Source organism: Zerene cesonia, chromosome 17, assembly GCF_012273895.1.
Source record: "Zerene cesonia ecotype Mississippi chromosome 17, Zerene_cesonia_1.1, whole genome shotgun sequence".
Classification (NCBI taxonomy): domain Eukaryota; kingdom Metazoa; phylum Arthropoda; class Insecta; order Lepidoptera; family Pieridae; genus Zerene; species Zerene cesonia.
Genome location: NC_052118.1, coordinates 2,971,338 through 2,991,043, shown reverse-complemented (window position 1 = coordinate 2,991,043; position 19,706 = coordinate 2,971,338). Strand labels below are relative to the sequence as shown.

Genomic DNA, 19,706 nt, shown 5'->3' with positions numbered 1-19,706 from the left:
CCAATACTATGTCTAGTGTATATTGACGTATTTAGAAATAGTACTCGAAGGAAAAGATTTTGCATTTGACTAATTATAATTTTTTCTATGTATAATTTAAGGCCCTTTTATCGCCTCCTTTTTTTCTCACCCTTTCCAGTCGATTACTTCTTTCGATCCGTAAATCCTTACCTTATCCTTTCCGATTTAAACGAGTAGCGAATTCGCAGGTATGTTGATGGGCGTAGGTACTCACTTACCATCAGGCGAACCGCCACTCAGCTGCCCACTCTGGTATAAAAAAAATCTAGGCTGTATTTTTATAATGCATCATATCTTTACTTTGTAAATATAATGTGTGACCCAAATTCAACGTTAAATCTTCAATTTAGCAATGCAAAAGAATGTTTCATGACACACAAAGTCTTTATGAGACTACGCTGGAAGAGTTAACCAAATATTCAAATTTTGACAAATCCCACATAATTTCATAAGTGTTCTCAGAAGGAGTATTGGTGCAGTAATTTTGCATATATTTGTGTGATCGGTTTCCAACATTTATCCTAAAACATAGATCTGTATGTTTCTTGTTGAGTAATAATCCCTACTTCCCATACCTTCTGTTCCAGATTACATAAATATATCCCACAATGCAATGATTCTTGCATTGAATTTGTATATTGCATATTCAGCCCAGCACCAACCATCCAAACATCAGATACGTATCCTAGAGCGTATCTCGTGACAAATGGTACCGCCCCAGCCCACCTGACATGGAATTTCATTTAAAGAAGCGTAACGCTACCTAATTTTGCCCCACCATGAATCAACTTTATGCGACACAGACATTTTTGTACGTTCAACTTATACCATAAAGGTGATTTATTTGTTCATACTTCGCGTATTACATGCAATTGAAATTCCTGAGCGGCGTTCATTTAGTCGTTTATTTGCATTATGGGATCCTTATGTAAATCTTATCTCGATGCTGTTCTCTTTAAACTTCTGTTTAATTAAATTCGCCGTGAAGGTGGTTAATTGACACTTCTTTTTTGTGATTTGATGCGTTGTAATTAGATTTCTTTATTGTTAGAGAAAATTTACTAAAGCCTTGTGGTTTTGTTACTGACTCGGATAGAAGATTAAATATGGAATTGATCTTTTATCACTATGAATCATTCACCGTAATACATTTCTAAATCGTTCATTAATTCGATGTACCTTCTGTATATATCGGTTTATATAAATGAAATAGTAGTAGTCATTCAACAAGACATAAAATCTATTCGTACTTACTTTATCCATAAACCAACTAACTAAATTAACAACAACAAAAATTTATCCTTAATCAAGTTGGATATTAAAAATATCAATGATAACTTTAGCTATGAGCTCCGTATTTTATAATTAAATACGTTAAATAATAAAACATTTCATATTGCATGACCTAACACGTCCTCAAAACCTCCATCATGATAGTCGTATAAACATTATTTTACATAATAACCACTACAGAAGAACACGAATTAATTATAAATACCTTTTCAGGAGCAATCTCACAAGTCGTACCGGCCGCTGACGGTGCTCACCTTCAGATGGAACTACGCGATACACGGCCTCCAGCCGGCCGGGTACCACCTCGTCAACCTTCTTCTACATGCGCTGGTGTCTTTACTCTACTACAGGTAAATATTATTTTATATAACGAGCACGTGAATAATATAAAGTTCATTGAACCAGCTTTGCAGATATCTTGTCTTCAATAAGATAAATCCACATTAGCTTTTGTTCTCTTTCATTATTTAATTTCTAATTAAATCATTCTTCGGTATCTAATGAAACTAACTTTACGTTTAAGTGAAAACAAGATCTTCATATAACCAGGAAGTAAGTGAGGCATAATACATTGAGAATATCAAAGAATTTCTGCCAGACAAAAAAGTCTAGTATGGAGAGTGTGAATAACGCGCGGTGCACTTAATTAATGTTATACTCTTTCCGGGTTGTCTGGGAGAGATCGCTTTTAGCGATAAGTCCGCCCGCTGTAGGTACATATTATAATCGTATTGCTGTTTTTGCAATTCTGTATTGAGTTTGCAATAAAGAACTATCCTCCATTCGTTCATTCATCAGATGCCATCGTATTGTGTGAATCAACTTTGAAGTATTTCATTAAAATTAATCATTATTTATGTTAATTACTCTTGTTCACTGTACTTACTTTGAAAGTAATCCATCCAAACATTTATAAGTAAACGTAGCGGACCCTTAAAACTGAAATTAATAACTATTTAATGGAAATTTCGTCAAGTTGTGCGATAGATGCCTCTCATATTTGCGTAAGTTGAAATTAATTAATATTAAAGTCCAATCACAGCTGGATCGTTAACCCGTAATTGTTAATGGAATCGAGGAACTTTTAATTGTTAGGAGTCAATAAACCACCCCTTTCGGGAAGGCTGAAGTCAGGTCCTAAATAATTCAGCATTATATCCCACGCTACCTTAGCCGAGTTGCTTTTCTGTCATTCCCGACTTTTAACGACTTGCTCAAATAAACTTATAACAATTTACCTATCAATTGGCACGTTGCATTATTTGTTTCAAAAGTACGTCGTTGCCATCTGAATAGATTTCGCAATGATAAAAATTAATTGGTTACTAACTGTAATGAAAGAAAAACTTACAAACAAGTTTTTATAAAATTATTTATGTATCAAATTGTTATTAAATGTTTAGTCAAACTAATGACGCACTGTAATGACGTACTGTAAATTATATTATATTATACATTGAAAGAACGAGGTTTACTTCGGTTTCTTTGCCAACAGCCACGCATAAACTATATTGTTCTTAATCAGCGCGATAAACATGGCCGCTGCATAATCGCCGCAATTAGCAATAAAAAACCGTAAATGAATAGATCGCTATCGTATTACAAAGTTCGAGGGATAATTACAGTACATTGGCGTGCATAGACGTACTTCTATTTGTTGCAGGAGCCAAAGTGCTCAAGTTAAGCCAGTTTTAATCAGGCGACCGTCCGCCCGGATCCCCTTAGTTACTGCTAATTACGGATACTTGCTGTGTCCACCACGAATTTATCCGGAGTTTATGCTCAACATCCAATTTGCCAGCTTAATCCTTTTAGCTATTTTCGACCTAATACTTTTGATATCCGAATGGGTTGCCAACTAAAAGATAATGGGCACGGGTGTAGTTAGATTTATTGTCATGTCCTGTCATGACGCAATTCAAGCTAAGGACTTATGAAACCAACTTCCTTACTCGATATTTCCGAACGGTTAAGAAGTAGGTTCCTTTAAAAAAACGTAATCTTATCACTCACTGCCACTAATTTAAGTGCCGGCAACACAATTACCCTGTCATAAAAGCATATGGGAAACGCTGATCACTTACCATCAGAGTTCTGCATCTGCTCTGCAATGAAAAATAGATGTTAGCTGATTCTCAGAACTACCGATATGCACACAAAATTCTACACAAAGGTCCAGCCGTTTCGGAAGAGTATGGGAACGAACATTATGACACGAGAATTTTATATATTAGAAAAAATAACATTCATTAGAAAATAACACTCGTATTGGGAATCGAACCGAAACGCTATATTATAGTCAGGGCCAGTAACTTCTGTGCTACGTATCAACGTAATGTAAATAAAATTATTATAATACAGCAATTTAATTAAAATAATTCAATTGAGCTGTGATTTGTTTTAACCGCACAATAATGGAAAATGTGTATACATTATAATATCTACCAATGAATTAAATTAATAAAGTGCCTAATAAACATATATTATGGCAAAGTGAAGTGAGGTTTTCAATTTAGTGGCATCATACTTATTGGTGATTGAATATTTACTACAATTAACAAAATTATTTTTATTTTGAGCAAGTTGGTTAGTTAAAGAGTAAACAAGATTATACTTGAACTAGCTGTTTGCCGCGGATTTGCGCGTGTGGTTGAAGGAAATTCCTATGGGATGAGATGTTTTACCGTTTCGAAAAGTAGCTTATTTTGCTCTTTAGCATCTTAACTGTGACTTTAAAAAGAATGTTAAAGAGTACAATTTTAAAATGCGCAATTCCAGCGGGCAATCGGGCGAGCATTTACGTTGCCCGCTTTTAAGGAATAAGGGAAAAGCAAAGAAATGACGAAGCTAATAAAGAAAAGCAAACATACAAAACACCCTTAATACAACACCAACAGGAGTTACAAGGAAGCAAGACAATCAACCCGAATGGCTTAATAATTCATAAGCACTTGTAAAAGTTTGCGTGGATAAAAAAGTTATGAGTTAGAATTTGAACAAATAAATGATCAACTTTTTTCAATTTTTCTTTTGTAAGGTCAGTGTGCTTAAGTGATATATTTTATTTTATTATAACCCTTTCAACATTAACCTACCTATGCACTTTGCTTTTGAGGTTGTGAATAAAATTCTGTTCCTTCTAAAATCGCAACGATGCATCGGGTGTATCGTAATGATTTAAATGAAAATGTTAATGAAATAATGAATATAAGCCAATAAGAATAAACACTATCCTCTATATCAATGAGTCGTATACGCCACTTAAAAGTTATAATATGTTTAGAGCACTCCAATCATATTAGAGTATCACCCGTAACTTTTCGCTTCATATTATTTGCACCCGGCAAAATTTTCAAGCAACTTCGAAGTTATAATGGAATTACTTTTAAATTCATGACTGCCGCCTGCATGGAATCCCTCATCTACCTGATCCCCATTAAGAATACAGGCCTCATGCAGTATTATTCACGTTATCCACTCGCGGAATATTGCGTTTCTATTACTTCCCTATTCCTGGAATGATCTGCTTCAATCGATTACAGGTGTGAAAGTTTCGTATGTTATAAAACACTTAGTTTTGATGACTTCTCGATCATTGGACCATTAATCAACGTATTTAACGTAATATCAATTTGTTTTGAAAATGACCATGTGAACTTGAAATATTTGTTCTTACTTCTTAATTTAAAAGAATTGTTTTACTTATTCTCTTTATTAATTATTGAAAACGCACAAATTACATGTTTAACGTAATTTTATTATGTAAAGTCATAATCAAATTCATAAACCTCTTTATCTGTTATTTATAATCACGTAATGAACAAATTAATAGCGCAATTTAAAATCACAAAGAACTGTTCAAAGGATTCTTTGATTTTCATTGAAATTACTCACAGAAGATGTAAAATGAAGGAGAACAAGTTAGAAAAGTGAATTATATAAAAATTATCCTAAGAAAAGCTTTAAGAACCTCTTCCATCTGCGAGATTTTGCAAATAAGGAAATTTGTAACCCAAAACAAGAGTGGTGGATCATTCATAGCTTAATGAACCGAAAAAATCAAAAGAACCGCGCAATGCAGTAACAGTTGGTGTTGATAGGGTTCTCATCTCAGAATAAAACGAATGCCGATGTGTTCTGAATGTGAAAATCTGTGAATATATTGCTACTTGTGTCATCCTTGTTTGAAGGATTTCTTAGATTTGGATGAGAGCCGTGTAAAGAGGTTTAATGGAAACGAACGAATGTATACTGATGTTGGATGTTATATTTTTTGCTTGATCCCGAATTTGCTTTGCTTTGCCAAATGTTTTGTGGTGATCACCATGAGAGACGACAAAAAAATTAAGAAAAAAAGACTAAACTAGACAATGAAAATGATTCAGCCGTATCAAAAATAAGTCAGATAAAACGACCGACAAAAATTATACCAATATAAAAAGACTACAGCTCAAACGTCAGTCATATGAGAGAACACAGATATTTATAATCACATCCTAGTTCAAGTTTATTTATATTATGTACGTGTGTGTATAAGTGCAAAAAAAGATTTCAATTTATATCAAATCCTAAAAATCACTGCGCTGACCCACGAAACACTGGTATCGTAATGTAATTCGATATTGACTGGAGCGTAATAAAGTTTATTTTGTCCTGGCGTATTTATTTGCGGTCCAAGAGAGTTTTAAACAAGTTGAATTAGTTTATCATTGCTCAAAATACCGCCGCGGACGCCATTAGGCTCTTAATTATATCCACCCTTTGTCTTATTTCTAGACTATACGTCAGTAATTAATTGCGTAACGCGGTTATATAATCTATGGTAACGATGCTTAATATTGTGCGAAATTCAACGTTTATGTTTAATTAAAGTCTACATTTACATTATAAATCCGATATCAGCTTACGTCGGATTTTTCCCGCAATAATTCAGAACATTTATCGTCCGATTATAGTTTTATTCGGCTTCGTGATGAATTATACACTGTGATTATTTAATACTGCTTGCGCATTGAAATAATTAATTTTAATAATATGTATTTATTCTTTGAATCCCCTACATACGTTATATTTTGTAAATATTGTCCTATCAAAAACATATAGGCTAAAAAGGTCTCAAAACCGCTATAGGTTATCCTGCATTAAAAAAAATATATTCATTATGTATCTTTATAGTTATCATAAGTTATTATACTTATGCTTTATCTACAATAGGAATCTTTCATTACCTATAATAAGAGGTTAGGTAATTGATATATTTCACATGTACGCACTACATACATATCGAATGATAATCATATATATATATATATAATTAGAAGGATGAAGAGAGCGTATCGCCGTGACTGATGGCTGCGGCCGAATGCACCGTCAACCATGACATTGGTTCTACGTACAATATTAACAACGAAATTTGTGGTACGACTTATTAAATACTAGCCCCGCGGTTTCACCCGCGTAAGTCCGTATCCCGTAGGAATATCGGGACAAAAAATTGCCTATATGTTATTCCAGTGGTCCAGCTGTCTACGTACAAATACACAAATTTCATTGCAATCGGTTCTGTAGTTTTTGCGTGAAAGAAGAACAAACACACACACACACATCCTTACAAACTTTCGCATTTATAATATTAGTAGGATTCACTACATGTCCTATCGATAAAGTTACGCATTTGATCGAGACTGTTCGATTTCTGAGACTGTGTAAGTTTTCATAGGGGTATCCAGCAAATGGTGCCACTTATAGACAGAAGATCGTCGTGAAATAGTAGGCTATTATAAGTACGCAAACAATTAAAACTATTTTTTACATTTAATTTTTGATTCAACTTGAGAAACAGAACAAACATTAGATACCTTTAATTGGTTCTGTACTGTCATCAATATGAACTTCAATCCGTTTTAAGCTTATGAGCTAATTCACATACTCAAATTGAACAATATATAATACTATAAATCTTCCAATTTATATATCCCTAACGTATCTGAATCTTAAAATCAAGTGATAACGATCACATTCCATATTTTCTTTCATCCAAAGTGATGTACTCCTTATACAGAAGTGCGTACTTCAATTCCCTTTTATTCGACTGGCACAAAGCGAACTGACTACGTACCGTTTCACTCTTCATTAATCACAATATCTGGTTGCCATAGCGACGCGTGAATACTAAGGTTCAAAGAGGAAGATACCAAGCATACTTCGTTACAAATAAGACACCAATAAATATTATGCATGTATCACATATAAGTCTATATTGGAAATATTTATTCGAATTCTCAATTCCTCGTCATGATTTCATTAGTTATTATATATATTGGAAGTAATCATAAATTTAATATATATATATGTACATACTAACTTTTTGGTAAGGAGTGTTTTTTTATAGTTATAATCTGTTAGCAGTTCGCCCCGGTGTCCATGCTACATAGATAGCCTATGTCAATCGCTGACGTTGCAGCTACTTGTGACAGAATTTTGACGATCCATGCAATACTTTTTGTGTGAATAAATTTATTACTTTATATGCTTAATAAAATATTATTAAATGCCGAGTATAGAATTTCAGAGTGTGAGATCAATTAATGATTGAAAGTATGTATGTATGATTGTATTATGTATTATTAAAAATTAAAGTATGTATGATTGAATTATGTATTATTTTAAAAAGTAACACCAATAACAAATCATTAAAATACTAAAACGATTATTTAGATAACAACCAAACAAAATATTGTTTATCAAAATTCTAGAAAGGTCCTCAAACTTCTATCCCGCGTTATTCACGTGCAAAAATTCAACTTTAACCACTTCCGTTGAGTTTTTCTTACTCCGTAGAAACCACACAAACTTTCCGACGTAATTGTATCAGGCAAGGCGGTCTGGGAACTTGCTATCGTTTTTGTTGACGCTATTTTAAAACTTGGTATTATTGCTTAAGTATCAAAACTGATAGAATATAAGACGAGAGTGGAACGGTAATAGTAAGTTAAAAAATTTGTATAATAAATACTTTGAACATCTGCAAACTAAATTAACTTTGTTTTTTTACACGTAATTTTGATCCTTTTATATTAAAATCGTGTTTTGGTAAGGCCTATTGATTAGTCAATTACAACTTTTACTAAATAATATAGTTGGTATGTACACATTTCGTACATTATTTGTTTATCTTTAAAAATATATCAAAGAATCCAGCTATGCAACAACCAGCGAACATTAACGCATCCAATTAACTCATTGTCGCAAAGCTGTAACTCCCGTATCAGGTTTCTGTTAATAAAAGCAGGAACCCGACTGACGCATTACCAAAGTTCGTCCAAAAAAACAATGAATGTTTTGAAAACTTTCGCTGAAATCCCTTCCAGTACTCAACGAGGATCGTATCCAATCGAGGAACTCATTACGTACAAGCCCGTCGAAAACAAACTACGAGTACGTATAAATGTTTCGCAAACTCCGATAGAGATTCTGGCAGTTACACAAAAAGTCACTAACGAGTGCCTTAATTCTGACCGAAGTTGGACGGTGCACGCTCTCAATTAGTTGGTGTTCAGACCTGTGGCCGCGAGGTGTGCTAACAAACTTGCACAATTATTGTCACTCGACTCCTAGCCTTCGTCGCGAGCGGACGTCTGCAGACTCTCCGTGAAATACCACCATTGTTTCGAGCAGTACTTCAAATCGGGCAGATTATTTCAGTCAACGAACTTCAAGTCAAATAGTCTAGTAGAGTCTTGAAAGCGATTTTATTGAGGCAGTACGATGATAAATATAGTATTGCTATTTAATAACTTATTACAATCTCATTGCAAAGCCACTTCACAAATTGAAATAAATAATCAGAAAATGTTTGATTAAACCTACAAAGTTTTTTCATCTTCTAAATACGTAACTCAAATCCCTAAATGGCAGAGCTATCTTCAGTTCAGTCTATTTCGACCGCGGAAAGTTAAAAACTGGGTCAAATATAAAACTAATAAGCACATTAAAAGTATTTATTCGGAATGAAAGCACTCCCGGGCATCCTGAAGAGGAAACCCGCAAAACTTTCAAATTGCCTTTCAACCGTTTTATTATAACACACAAAAAGGCGTGTAAGGACGATTTGGGTCTGCGTCAATATTGTATTTTCCTAATTAAACCCATATTAAAGCATCAAACGTTGGGCTGTAACCCAAATTAAATTATCCTACATTACTTGGGCAGTCATGGAAAAATATCATGACGCCGATTTTATATTAATAGAATATTTATTTAATGATATTAGAAATTAAAGACATTTTAACGGATTTTAAACGCGATTTATTCATTATATTATTAACCCGACAATTCGAACACTTTACAGCGAGTGTGGTCACGGGGAGACTGAGATGTTAAATGTCTTGAAGGTCATACAAAAATTGTTGTTTGTGAACTACCTCCACCTATATCTCCGCATGATAATATGTATACATACAAAATGTGGGCCAATGCTTTTCACTGATAACAATTTTAAGGCATAAATACATCATCATCGTTGTGATTTGTTCAATATTTAATGTTTGGCTTTATCGGTTTTTGGTGCCAAATAAAAACATACGTATGAACAGCTTTGTATAAGTTGTGTTTGCCCTCCAAAAGTTGTAATTTTGCCTAGTAATTATTCGGAAATAATGCATGTCGTATTAAAATGCCAGTATCTAGTACCTCATGTCAAACTGTGACCGTCACAAAGATTTTAATTTAAGCTTGCCGGATGTGTTGTTCGCTTTGTAAGTGAGCGCTCTAATTATGCTCTGCCGCTTATGTGTAGAGGGAGTATTATTTAAACCGAGACTTTAAAACTTCACCGATTTTTTGGCTGCGTACTTTTGTAAATATATTGGGCGAAGTGGTCTAGGTTGTTGAAGAAATGTATGTCAATTTATTTTCTGCTTTTGAGCTTTTGACTTTTGAGAATTGATAGTGCCGAAGCAATGAAATAATGTTATTTTTCTTGGTGATTTGATAAATTTCGCCATATCTTACTTTATTTGATAAATACTTCATGTCAGCAACGTTTAAGACAAATTTGAAGATATCGAAGATCCTGTACATTAACCGAGTAAATGTTCAAATAGTTAGGTTCAATTACAATATACCTGAAAAATCACCATCTTAATTATCCTTAATTTCTTATAAATACAAAGAAACAAAATCAAACAGCGTTTAAAAATAGTTTGAAATCTCAATCCAACAGAAATAACCATGTAAACCAAATCCAGTACAAAAACGAATTCCAATTTCATGGCATCCGTAACATCTCAAACGGCCAGCAACGAATATCGTTTGTACAATCAATACGAACAGGTGCAGGACGACAGGAACACCCATAAAATAGGTGTAGGATATGCATATTGCATAGGTGTTGTAAGGTGCTTAGGTAGTAAGATTAGAGCGCCGGCCGAGCAGTGGCTTAACAATCTAATGACTTTGACCTAACCACTCCTTTAGCCCGTAGTTGCTACGCCGCCTCACTGACATATTCTGTGCGCATTGAAATGTAAAAGGTCTTTATTAGAATGTCTGGAGGATGTTAGGCTGTGATCCATATAGAGTGCTTTGACCTTTGAACGTGGCTAATGTCAGTTTACATTTGCTTAGCTAAACAATCGCTGGGTGTTTTCATGTTAACGATATGCATGTATTATACGCGTGTTTAATTTATAAACAGTTGATTCTTGTTGTTTAGAAAACTGAAGTAAATCTTTGTTTTAATCTCGTGTTTTAGTTTTGGTTATTTAAATTTAGAATGTTATGTTTCAATATTTTGATATAACGATGTAAATAAAATGTTTTATTATTTAAAATCATCAACATTAATGCGTGATGCAGAAAATGTTGTCCAATTTGTGTTTATTAAAAGGATATAATTTAACCTAAAGTGCTTACTGCTAATTAAATGCTATGAAGGTAATTTAATTAAAACTAAATATTATCTGTAAACTCTAATATATTGATCCCCATTCTTAATAAACTTCTAACAACAATGAATGGATTTAATCACAATCTTCCTATCCATCAACTAACGAATCGTTTTTATTCTTTTAGATTCAAGCAACCAACAATATTAGTTAAACAATGACCCAATTCAGCTAATGTCGGGTTTGTTTCAGAGTTTGCGCGATGTTCCTGCCAGAATTCGCAAGTTTCGTAGCAGCCATCTTGTTCGCAGTGCACCCCATACACACGGAGGCGGTAAGTTTAATTATTGCTACAGCCACATATAATTATTACAACAACTAAACACCGCAAACTCTGGTGCCTTCTCTATGCTTAGTATTACAAAAAGCGTATAGATATTTTGGCTCGTTTACAAAACTACCGATAAATCTGTGATATCCATTTCTTTGTATTATCCTTTATATTTGATGGATCACTTGAGTTACACTTTATTAGTTTTTAAATCATATGTTCTATATTTATATGTGGTCGAATCACTTTGAAATTGAAATAAAAAAAAGTTTTTTTATATATGACGTACTTAAACAATGAACTTAATATATGAATTTTTCTGTGTCTCTTTGTTTCGGCTCATCTTCTATACGGCTGAATCGAAGGAATTTGGCAAGGCTTTATACAAATAGATTGTGTAATAAGACGTAAACCATGATACTTTCTTTATTTTGAAAAGTATTGCGCCTAAACAAACATGCAATTAAATCGACTACTTTACTTAATTGCATACAACTTTTTATTTGTGTAATCAAATAAAAAAAGTTATATCGTATCGTTTTATACCTTTAAAAACAAGAATAACTGCAAAAAAGCTACTTAATTTGTTTACGTAGATGAAATAACACTTAACAATATCCAAATAAAACACACTCATTCCCGGGAGAGGTTTTATCTCACTTCCAATTTTGTTCGACATTGTCATTTACATTTTGGCGAATCGTTTGTCACCGCCAATGACTGTTTAAACTGAGTAATAGCTTGGACATGTTATAACTGGCTGGTAACATTGTTTATCTTTGAAAAATACGTTTTTGCTCATATTTTTTATCGGTATTGAAAAAGCCCGCGGGCGTTTGGAAAATCGCGTAATTCTATCACATGATATAATCTGTGATATTCTAAATTTTAAGGTTTTTGCTATACGCGACAGTTTTAGAAAATATGAACGAAAACTACAAGCATTCAATAATGGGTTGACATTTTGGTATTGACCATAAAAAAGATTAATCAGATTAATTTTCCGAACTTCATGTTCTCGTATACATTGCAAGTTTTGGGCGAAATGGGATAAGATTGTATTTGATTCATATTAACTCAAGTTAACCATTCATGTAATTGTAACCGCCTCATCCGTAAGGAAACCCATCTAATCCATTTCTATAAACGACGGAGACGGATCAGTAATCTACGCTGTAATTAACGGCTGTATGTTGTCCAGAGCCTTTCGAGTGTGCCAACCGGTATTGATACCACATTTCTAATTAATTGGGCCTTTTATGACGGATCTAGCCGATTAGGAGCTGACGTCTTCCACTTACAACGGGAGTAATTAAGGACGAGAGAGACATTGTTGGCCGAATGCTCTCTGCTTCTATTGCTTTTTGGGCTGAGTGAATTACATAGAACTTTCGGTGGATGTTAGTTGCAGGGACAATTTACTTGAGTATCGTGTAGTGTGGTACAAAGAGAAATATACTGTCTGAGCAAAACCATCGCATTATACAAATCTAAATATCCAACAATATCTAAGGAAATAAAAAATATACTCGTGATTTGAATCGATTTGTGCACAATATATCACTACATAGTATAAAACGTCGCTTCACGCCGTTTGTGTGTCTGTATGCTTAGATCATTAAAATTTCGCAACAGTTTTTGATGGGGTTTTTTATAGATAGAGTTATTCAAAAGGACGGTTAATATGTATAATACATATGTTATTTCACCCGTGCGAAGCCGGAGCGGATGGCTAGTGTATAAATGAAATACAAATCAAACACGTATTATGAGACTTGGAATAATCAATAAGCTACATTCATACATACAACGCTAGCAAAGCGATGCTACAGCAGAAAGGAGTTTTATAAAAATATTGTATGAAAATACACTCGAGTACAAGCAATGTTCAAATAAATAAGACACAAGTTATACACATTAACAGACTACCTAACAGTTGCGCTATTGTGTTTGCCTTCTGAACTTTTGTTAAACATACTCTCATATTTTCATGAACAGACTTTTCCTCGTATAATTTAATTCGTAAGCTTCCGAGAAATCATGAATGATAAAAAAAAATGTCAATAAAATTTTATAGGTATACAAAATGCCCAGAGGTAGTTTAATAGGACGATCATTAAGTTCTAATCCTCTTTGAAACGCTACAAATCTCGTCGGTAAGCCGAATGACACGTTTAATTAGATAAACCTAATCGCATAACTAGCACCGTCAGCACTCTTTTACCTGGCTTCATGTTGATTTAACACACCCGCACCCAGTGCTGTATTCAATTATAGCTAGTTCTTACTGGAGCGGAGATTCAGAATGCAATTGTGGGTTAATGCAATATAATATGCTGTTCTTGGAAGCGATTTTCTTTTTCCAGCTCGTGTCGGTTCACCGTAATGTCAGTTTTAAGGGTAATATATTGTTTTATAACATACTAGCTGCGCCCCGCGGTTCCACCCGCGTAAGTCCGTATCCCGTAGAAATAATGGGTTAAAAAGTTGCCTATATGTTATTCCAGTTGTCCAGCTGTCTACATACCAAATTTTATTGCAATTGGTTCAGTAGTTTTTGCGTGAAAGAGCAACAAACACACACACACATCCCTACAAACTTTCGCATTTATACTATTAGTAGGATTGTTTATACTCATTTTTCTATATTTATGGCTAGTTGACTTTAAAAAAAGCATAGGTATTATGGAGGTATGGAAATACGATTTTTATTTTATGATTTTCGAATATGGAATCTTTTTTTTATTAGGGTGTAAAATTTGGCCCAATATGTGACGAAGCGTGTTGACTCCCATACGTATGTTGTTACCTCACTAATGATCTTCAAGAAATTAGTAAGAATAATATATGGAATCTTAGAACCTCGTATTTAACCTAATTCGTTTCTAAAGGCTAAAATGATTTTAATCTTTTTAAATGTAAATTTAAAATAAAACGTTTTACAAAACAATGTTATAATAACAAAGACCAGTCTCCTACACAGCTTTTTTCTACTCTGTACATGCTACGAACATACTGGAAATTAACGAAACAAAACAAACTTTCGCTTTGAAAATGTTCTGTAAACTAAATATAGTATAGGTTTAATGTGAGTATATTGATTGTTACAAAAACAATGAATAAGGTCATATGTTATATACCGCCATCATCCAGGACATTCGTTGCTTTTCTTTGTTTATATTTACCAATCGTATTAGTTAATCGTGTAATAAATTAACATTGTTATTCTTAAAAATTCATACGACTGTTTTTATTTCAAACCTTGTAATTTAGGTTACAAGAATACATACCATGTGGTAATAGTTTGATAAAAACACATGAAGCTCTCTGTCTCTCGTCTTACCCTTCACGTTATAATTAAAACAAATAAGTCTTTCCAGTTCTGTAAGATATTCGAAAACCAAGTCCAAAAAACTACGGCAAAGCATCGCCCTGTTTTCGAAGTAGAGAAAAACAAATAAATAAACACGAATTCACTTATAAATTTATATTAGCTACCACATTTTATACATTTTCGTTTTTGATTTCGAAAATTAAGTGCAAATATTATATGTAACAGCTCATGAAAATCTAAGTTAGATTACGTACAAATTTAAATTGAATTTTGCCATAAAACATCTCAATACAAACACTAATTCGTGATTCATGTACATTTATTTGACTGCGAAAAACGGGAAAATATCTCCCATGTTTACGGAAGGTAGGTAATGAAAGGCGAAGAAAAACAGCGATCTTATCCAACGATGTTTTCCTCTGTATCTACAAATACTAGAGTAAATTCCCGGCGTCGAATGTGTAACTTGTTCCAACAAAACTGTTTGTAATGAAGTCGTGGGACATGTCTGGGCCTTTCTGACGCCACTCCGGGCACTAACTATGTTTGCTAGCTTACTTGCCTTTGTGCGGCTGCACTTGCAGAGTTTTACTTCTCTTATAGAGCTTATTATCTATTGCTTATGATACTAAGCAAAAATATAGTACTCGTGATGAAGACTTTAAGACAATTAAGAGCTAATATATCCAGACTATCGTCCAAATCTTGGCCGATTTCTCATTATTATTGTATGAATATTATAATATTATAATGAATTCTCTTCATGCTTTTTAAAATTGCTAACATAAAACGCTGGCACAATATTTTAATTACGTTGAAAAGCACCGTTGTTATCGGTCATCGATAATTATCGTCGTTTAAAATACAAACAGTCTCGGACAGCACAAAGGTGCTCCTATTTACAAAGCTTAATTTTATATAATATAAATCGATATTTCCCATAACAGTTTCAATTACATTTTACTTTTTCGATCACGTCGCCAGCAGAGGCACCACAGCCTCGCTATTAAACGGCGGTCACCTTTATTTTCTTAGTAGAACAGCGCTTTCAATATTTTCTCGATTATTTCCTATAACAAGGAGCTTAGCAGGTTGCTTTTTATTTACGTTTATTCTTGGAATATCCTTTTAACTTTCATTGAAGGACCGTTAATTAACGTCATTAGAACTATGGCGCTTCGTTATTCCTTGGATTATATAACTGTTATTGTTGATTTCTTTCTTTTAATATCGTTAACGGCACATACTCATATTGCATAAAAATATAATGTACAGGTCCCTGCATCTAACATTGGCTACCAATTTAATACTACTTATTAACTTAATAATTTATATTGTGATGTTTTTCTTTGTACTAAACTAATACGTCAATGATCATATGAATATGATCGTATATAATGTTCTTTTTACACGTTCTCAAATAACATACATCATCATACTGTTACAATAGATACATTAAGTACTAAAACAACACAGTACCATCCTAATCTATATGATCCTTTTAATTCATCACAACAGAAACAAAATGTATTTGACACCATAACTACCGCGGTCACAAGCCTCACCGCAGTCATGGTATACGTAGTTCATTAAAAAGCCATATACTTAATAATAAATTGCATTTAAATAGCGATATTTTAACATTGTGATGTATTATGCGGTTTGTGATATTATAATAACCACCAAATTTCACCTGTGACATATTCATCTCATATTTATACAACAATGAAAAACTATATATTTGTACGATAATTTAACCTGAGTACAATTTAATCGAAGTGGGAAAATATTTAGATATTTTCTTGTCTCAAACGAAATAGCCAATTCTTGGAATACTCTAAAGTATATTTTATATGAGACAGACAAGATTTCTACGTCTTCTATTAAGATTCTATTTCTTCAATCGAGTACAAATAAAAGTAATATCCTCTACAAAACAAATACTCATCATTTCATTCAACTCAATAGCAATTCAATTTGCATGTCAAGTGTTCTATTAAAATATCTTCAATATATTTGACAAATTGAAACATTTACATCGCTCGAAAAATAAATGCCATCTTATTTCTTGGAACCAATACACAACGCTGCTATACCAGACTGAATAGATTATATTTGTCTATGAAATTATATTTGTAATTTTTTTTTCTGTTTGCACAGGTGACGGGTGTGGTAGGGCGAGCCGAGATGTTGTCATCGGTGTTCTTCTTAGGAGCGCTCCTGTGCTACGCGCGGGCTGCCAGCAGACGACGGTATACAGGTAAAGTGGAATATTATATATACATTTAAGCTTTATAACACGTGGAACTGTACAAAGAATAGTTCGATCTACAGAACGTTTTCCTTAAGGACATATTAAAAAGAATTAAGTTGTAGGAAATTTGAATATGATATTGCAATCCAAAAATTTAATAACAGTCCAAGGATGAAACAGTCTCAAACCAAGGCCAAAGTTTTAGAATGTTTCATTAGTAAAGATACCCCCAACTCTTATCTATTACATACATGTAAATAAGGGACTTATTTGATAATAAATCTGATTTGTTTAATCGAATAAGTCGGTTAAATATAACCGTCATAACATAAACACAATGATGTGCAAACACAAGCACTACAGCTACATTCTCCTTAAAGTAAAAGCTACCGCAAAAATCCGCTAAAATAAATATATCTTATAAGAAACGTCAAATAACTCATGTGTGAATTAAACATATCCAAAGTACATATGAATGAATGTCGGAATTTCGCTCGGTAGTGCTCAGAAAATAATTCAGTTCTAGATTGTGGAGTAGCAGCAAACTTTACGAAATCCTGCAACTGGCAAGGGTGCTTGAACGCTCGCTAGAGGGTTGCCAGTTAATGTAATTTGAAAATACACTACTCATATAAATGAGAAAGTTTGCGGAGTGAATGCTTGTTTATCATTGAATCACTTGGAGATACAGCAGCTGTCTAATTCAAATAGAAAAGAAAATAGCGATATGGAGTTAAATAAGATGCTATGTGAATAAGTTTTAAAGTCAGATATGAATAATGTAAAGTCTGTATTGATTTCTCTCTGTATTGTCTTCATATGACAGATATGTACCAGAGCGTCTGTTTATCGTAATATTTTAACATTTCCATAAATTGAGCAGCCCTAGCGCATATAGGCATGTTAATTTATTAAGCTTACACGTGCAAATGTTTTTGGGCTTGAAATATAACCTCTTTTTGTATCAACTTCACGAGTTCAAAAACCTTCATAATTTATTACATACGGAGCTCTGATAAACATGCGGAGTATATAGTGTGTAAATATGTTGGTTTTAAACCGAAAGTAAAATTTAACGTATTTTTAACATGGATAAAACGATATTGTTGACGAGGAACATTTTAATGACTTCATTTGATAAAATTTTCTAAGCTGAAACATATGAAGATTAATACGAGACCACTAATCAACTGCGATTAGAATTGCCAAAACTATTTATATCAATTAGCTATAGACTTTTAAATTCGCTCAAAGTCTTTGTACTACTATCTTTTAAGAAATAAAAGCGTCTTTAAATTATTCTCTCCGATAACGCAAAATACGTAGCGCATACTATGTATCATTCATAGAATATACAAATACATTATTAAATATTCACTTATAACATCACCAAAGCGTTAAGAGCAAAAGTGTCCTCATCAAGGATCATTCGCCTTCACTATTTACTCATTATCAAAATGACTCGTGCTAAAAGCTTAGAGTAGAGGATATAACATGATCCCAACTGAAAACTCCACAAGATCCTATCTATATTGCTTATTTCTTAGAAAGCGACAAGTTACTTTGCGAAACTTTTATTAACGCCACATTAATATTAATATTGCATAAATAGAAACAGTAAGTGTACTACATACATTTTTATTTGTTTGCGAACGAAAATTACCAGTTTGTGCAGCGTGAATGAGCTTCGTAGTTCTGAACTCAAATGTCGTATAAAATAATAAATAATATGAATATTAACAATATAACATCGTCAATTCATTATTACTGCAAGTTATTATTTGTACATTACGGGGCAGTTGATCTTCCACTTTAATACTCTCACATACGTGTAGTAATTTTTCAATATTGATAGATGAAATATTATATGGAATGGATTTCGAAGTGGAAATGTCGTTAATTTTATAGATGTCGAATATTTTAGTACATCCTTTACACTTCACAATTCTAACTTTTCTCCGACGTATACCACTGGCTTTAGATATCCTGAGCATTACGTGTCTATCCAATTATATAAAGAAGGATCCTTTTTTCATTTTAAAGAAACTCCACTTGCATCTCCTAATGAGCTAGGCTTTATACGTTGTCCACTTTTTATTAAATGAAGCACTCGACACATTTTCAGCTGCTGTGTATCAGATTTCTTTATAAAATTCTTTATGACTTTAACCTATAATGACTGTCTTCACTCGTTCAAAAGACCTTAATTGGTACTCTAATTCTTAAAATGGTGCTCAGCAGATCTTAATTTGATTTAATTTTTAGTTTTATAGCATTGAAATGCTTTATAAATTAGAAATTTTGAAAGAATAGAAAAAATTTGATCACGAGACAGGATTCGAACCTGCGTTTCTTGCCTAACCGTAGCAACACCTAGCCTCTCGGCCACCCGTAAATTTCTCATTTAATTAGATTTTTCATTTTTGCACCTCAATAATGCTTTCAGTCTGGATGGAACTTGATGAAATATAGTTTTAGTAGTAGTTTTGAAATATTTTCATTTTTATATAGAGGTATTTTTCGATAACATTTTGGAATTTAAAAGCGTTAAAAGGTCATCAAATGCATAGCAAAGTCATTTATTAT

At 33.1% G+C, this 19,706-nt stretch overlaps 1 protein-coding gene across 1 annotated transcript in view; it reads left to right on the top strand.

Moving 5' to 3' along the window:
• LOC119833209 (protein O-mannosyl-transferase Tmtc3) overlaps nt 1-19,706 on the top strand; it is a 117,268-nt gene that overhangs the window by 89,102 nt on the left and 8,460 nt on the right. Inside the window, exons 2-4 of the mRNA XM_038357130.1 lie at nt 1,528-1,664; nt 11,454-11,535; nt 17,027-17,126. Of these exons, the coding sequence (XP_038213058.1) occupies nt 1,528-1,664; nt 11,454-11,535; nt 17,027-17,126 (319 nt within the window). The remainder of the gene's footprint in view (nt 1-1,527; nt 1,665-11,453; nt 11,536-17,026; nt 17,127-19,706) is intronic.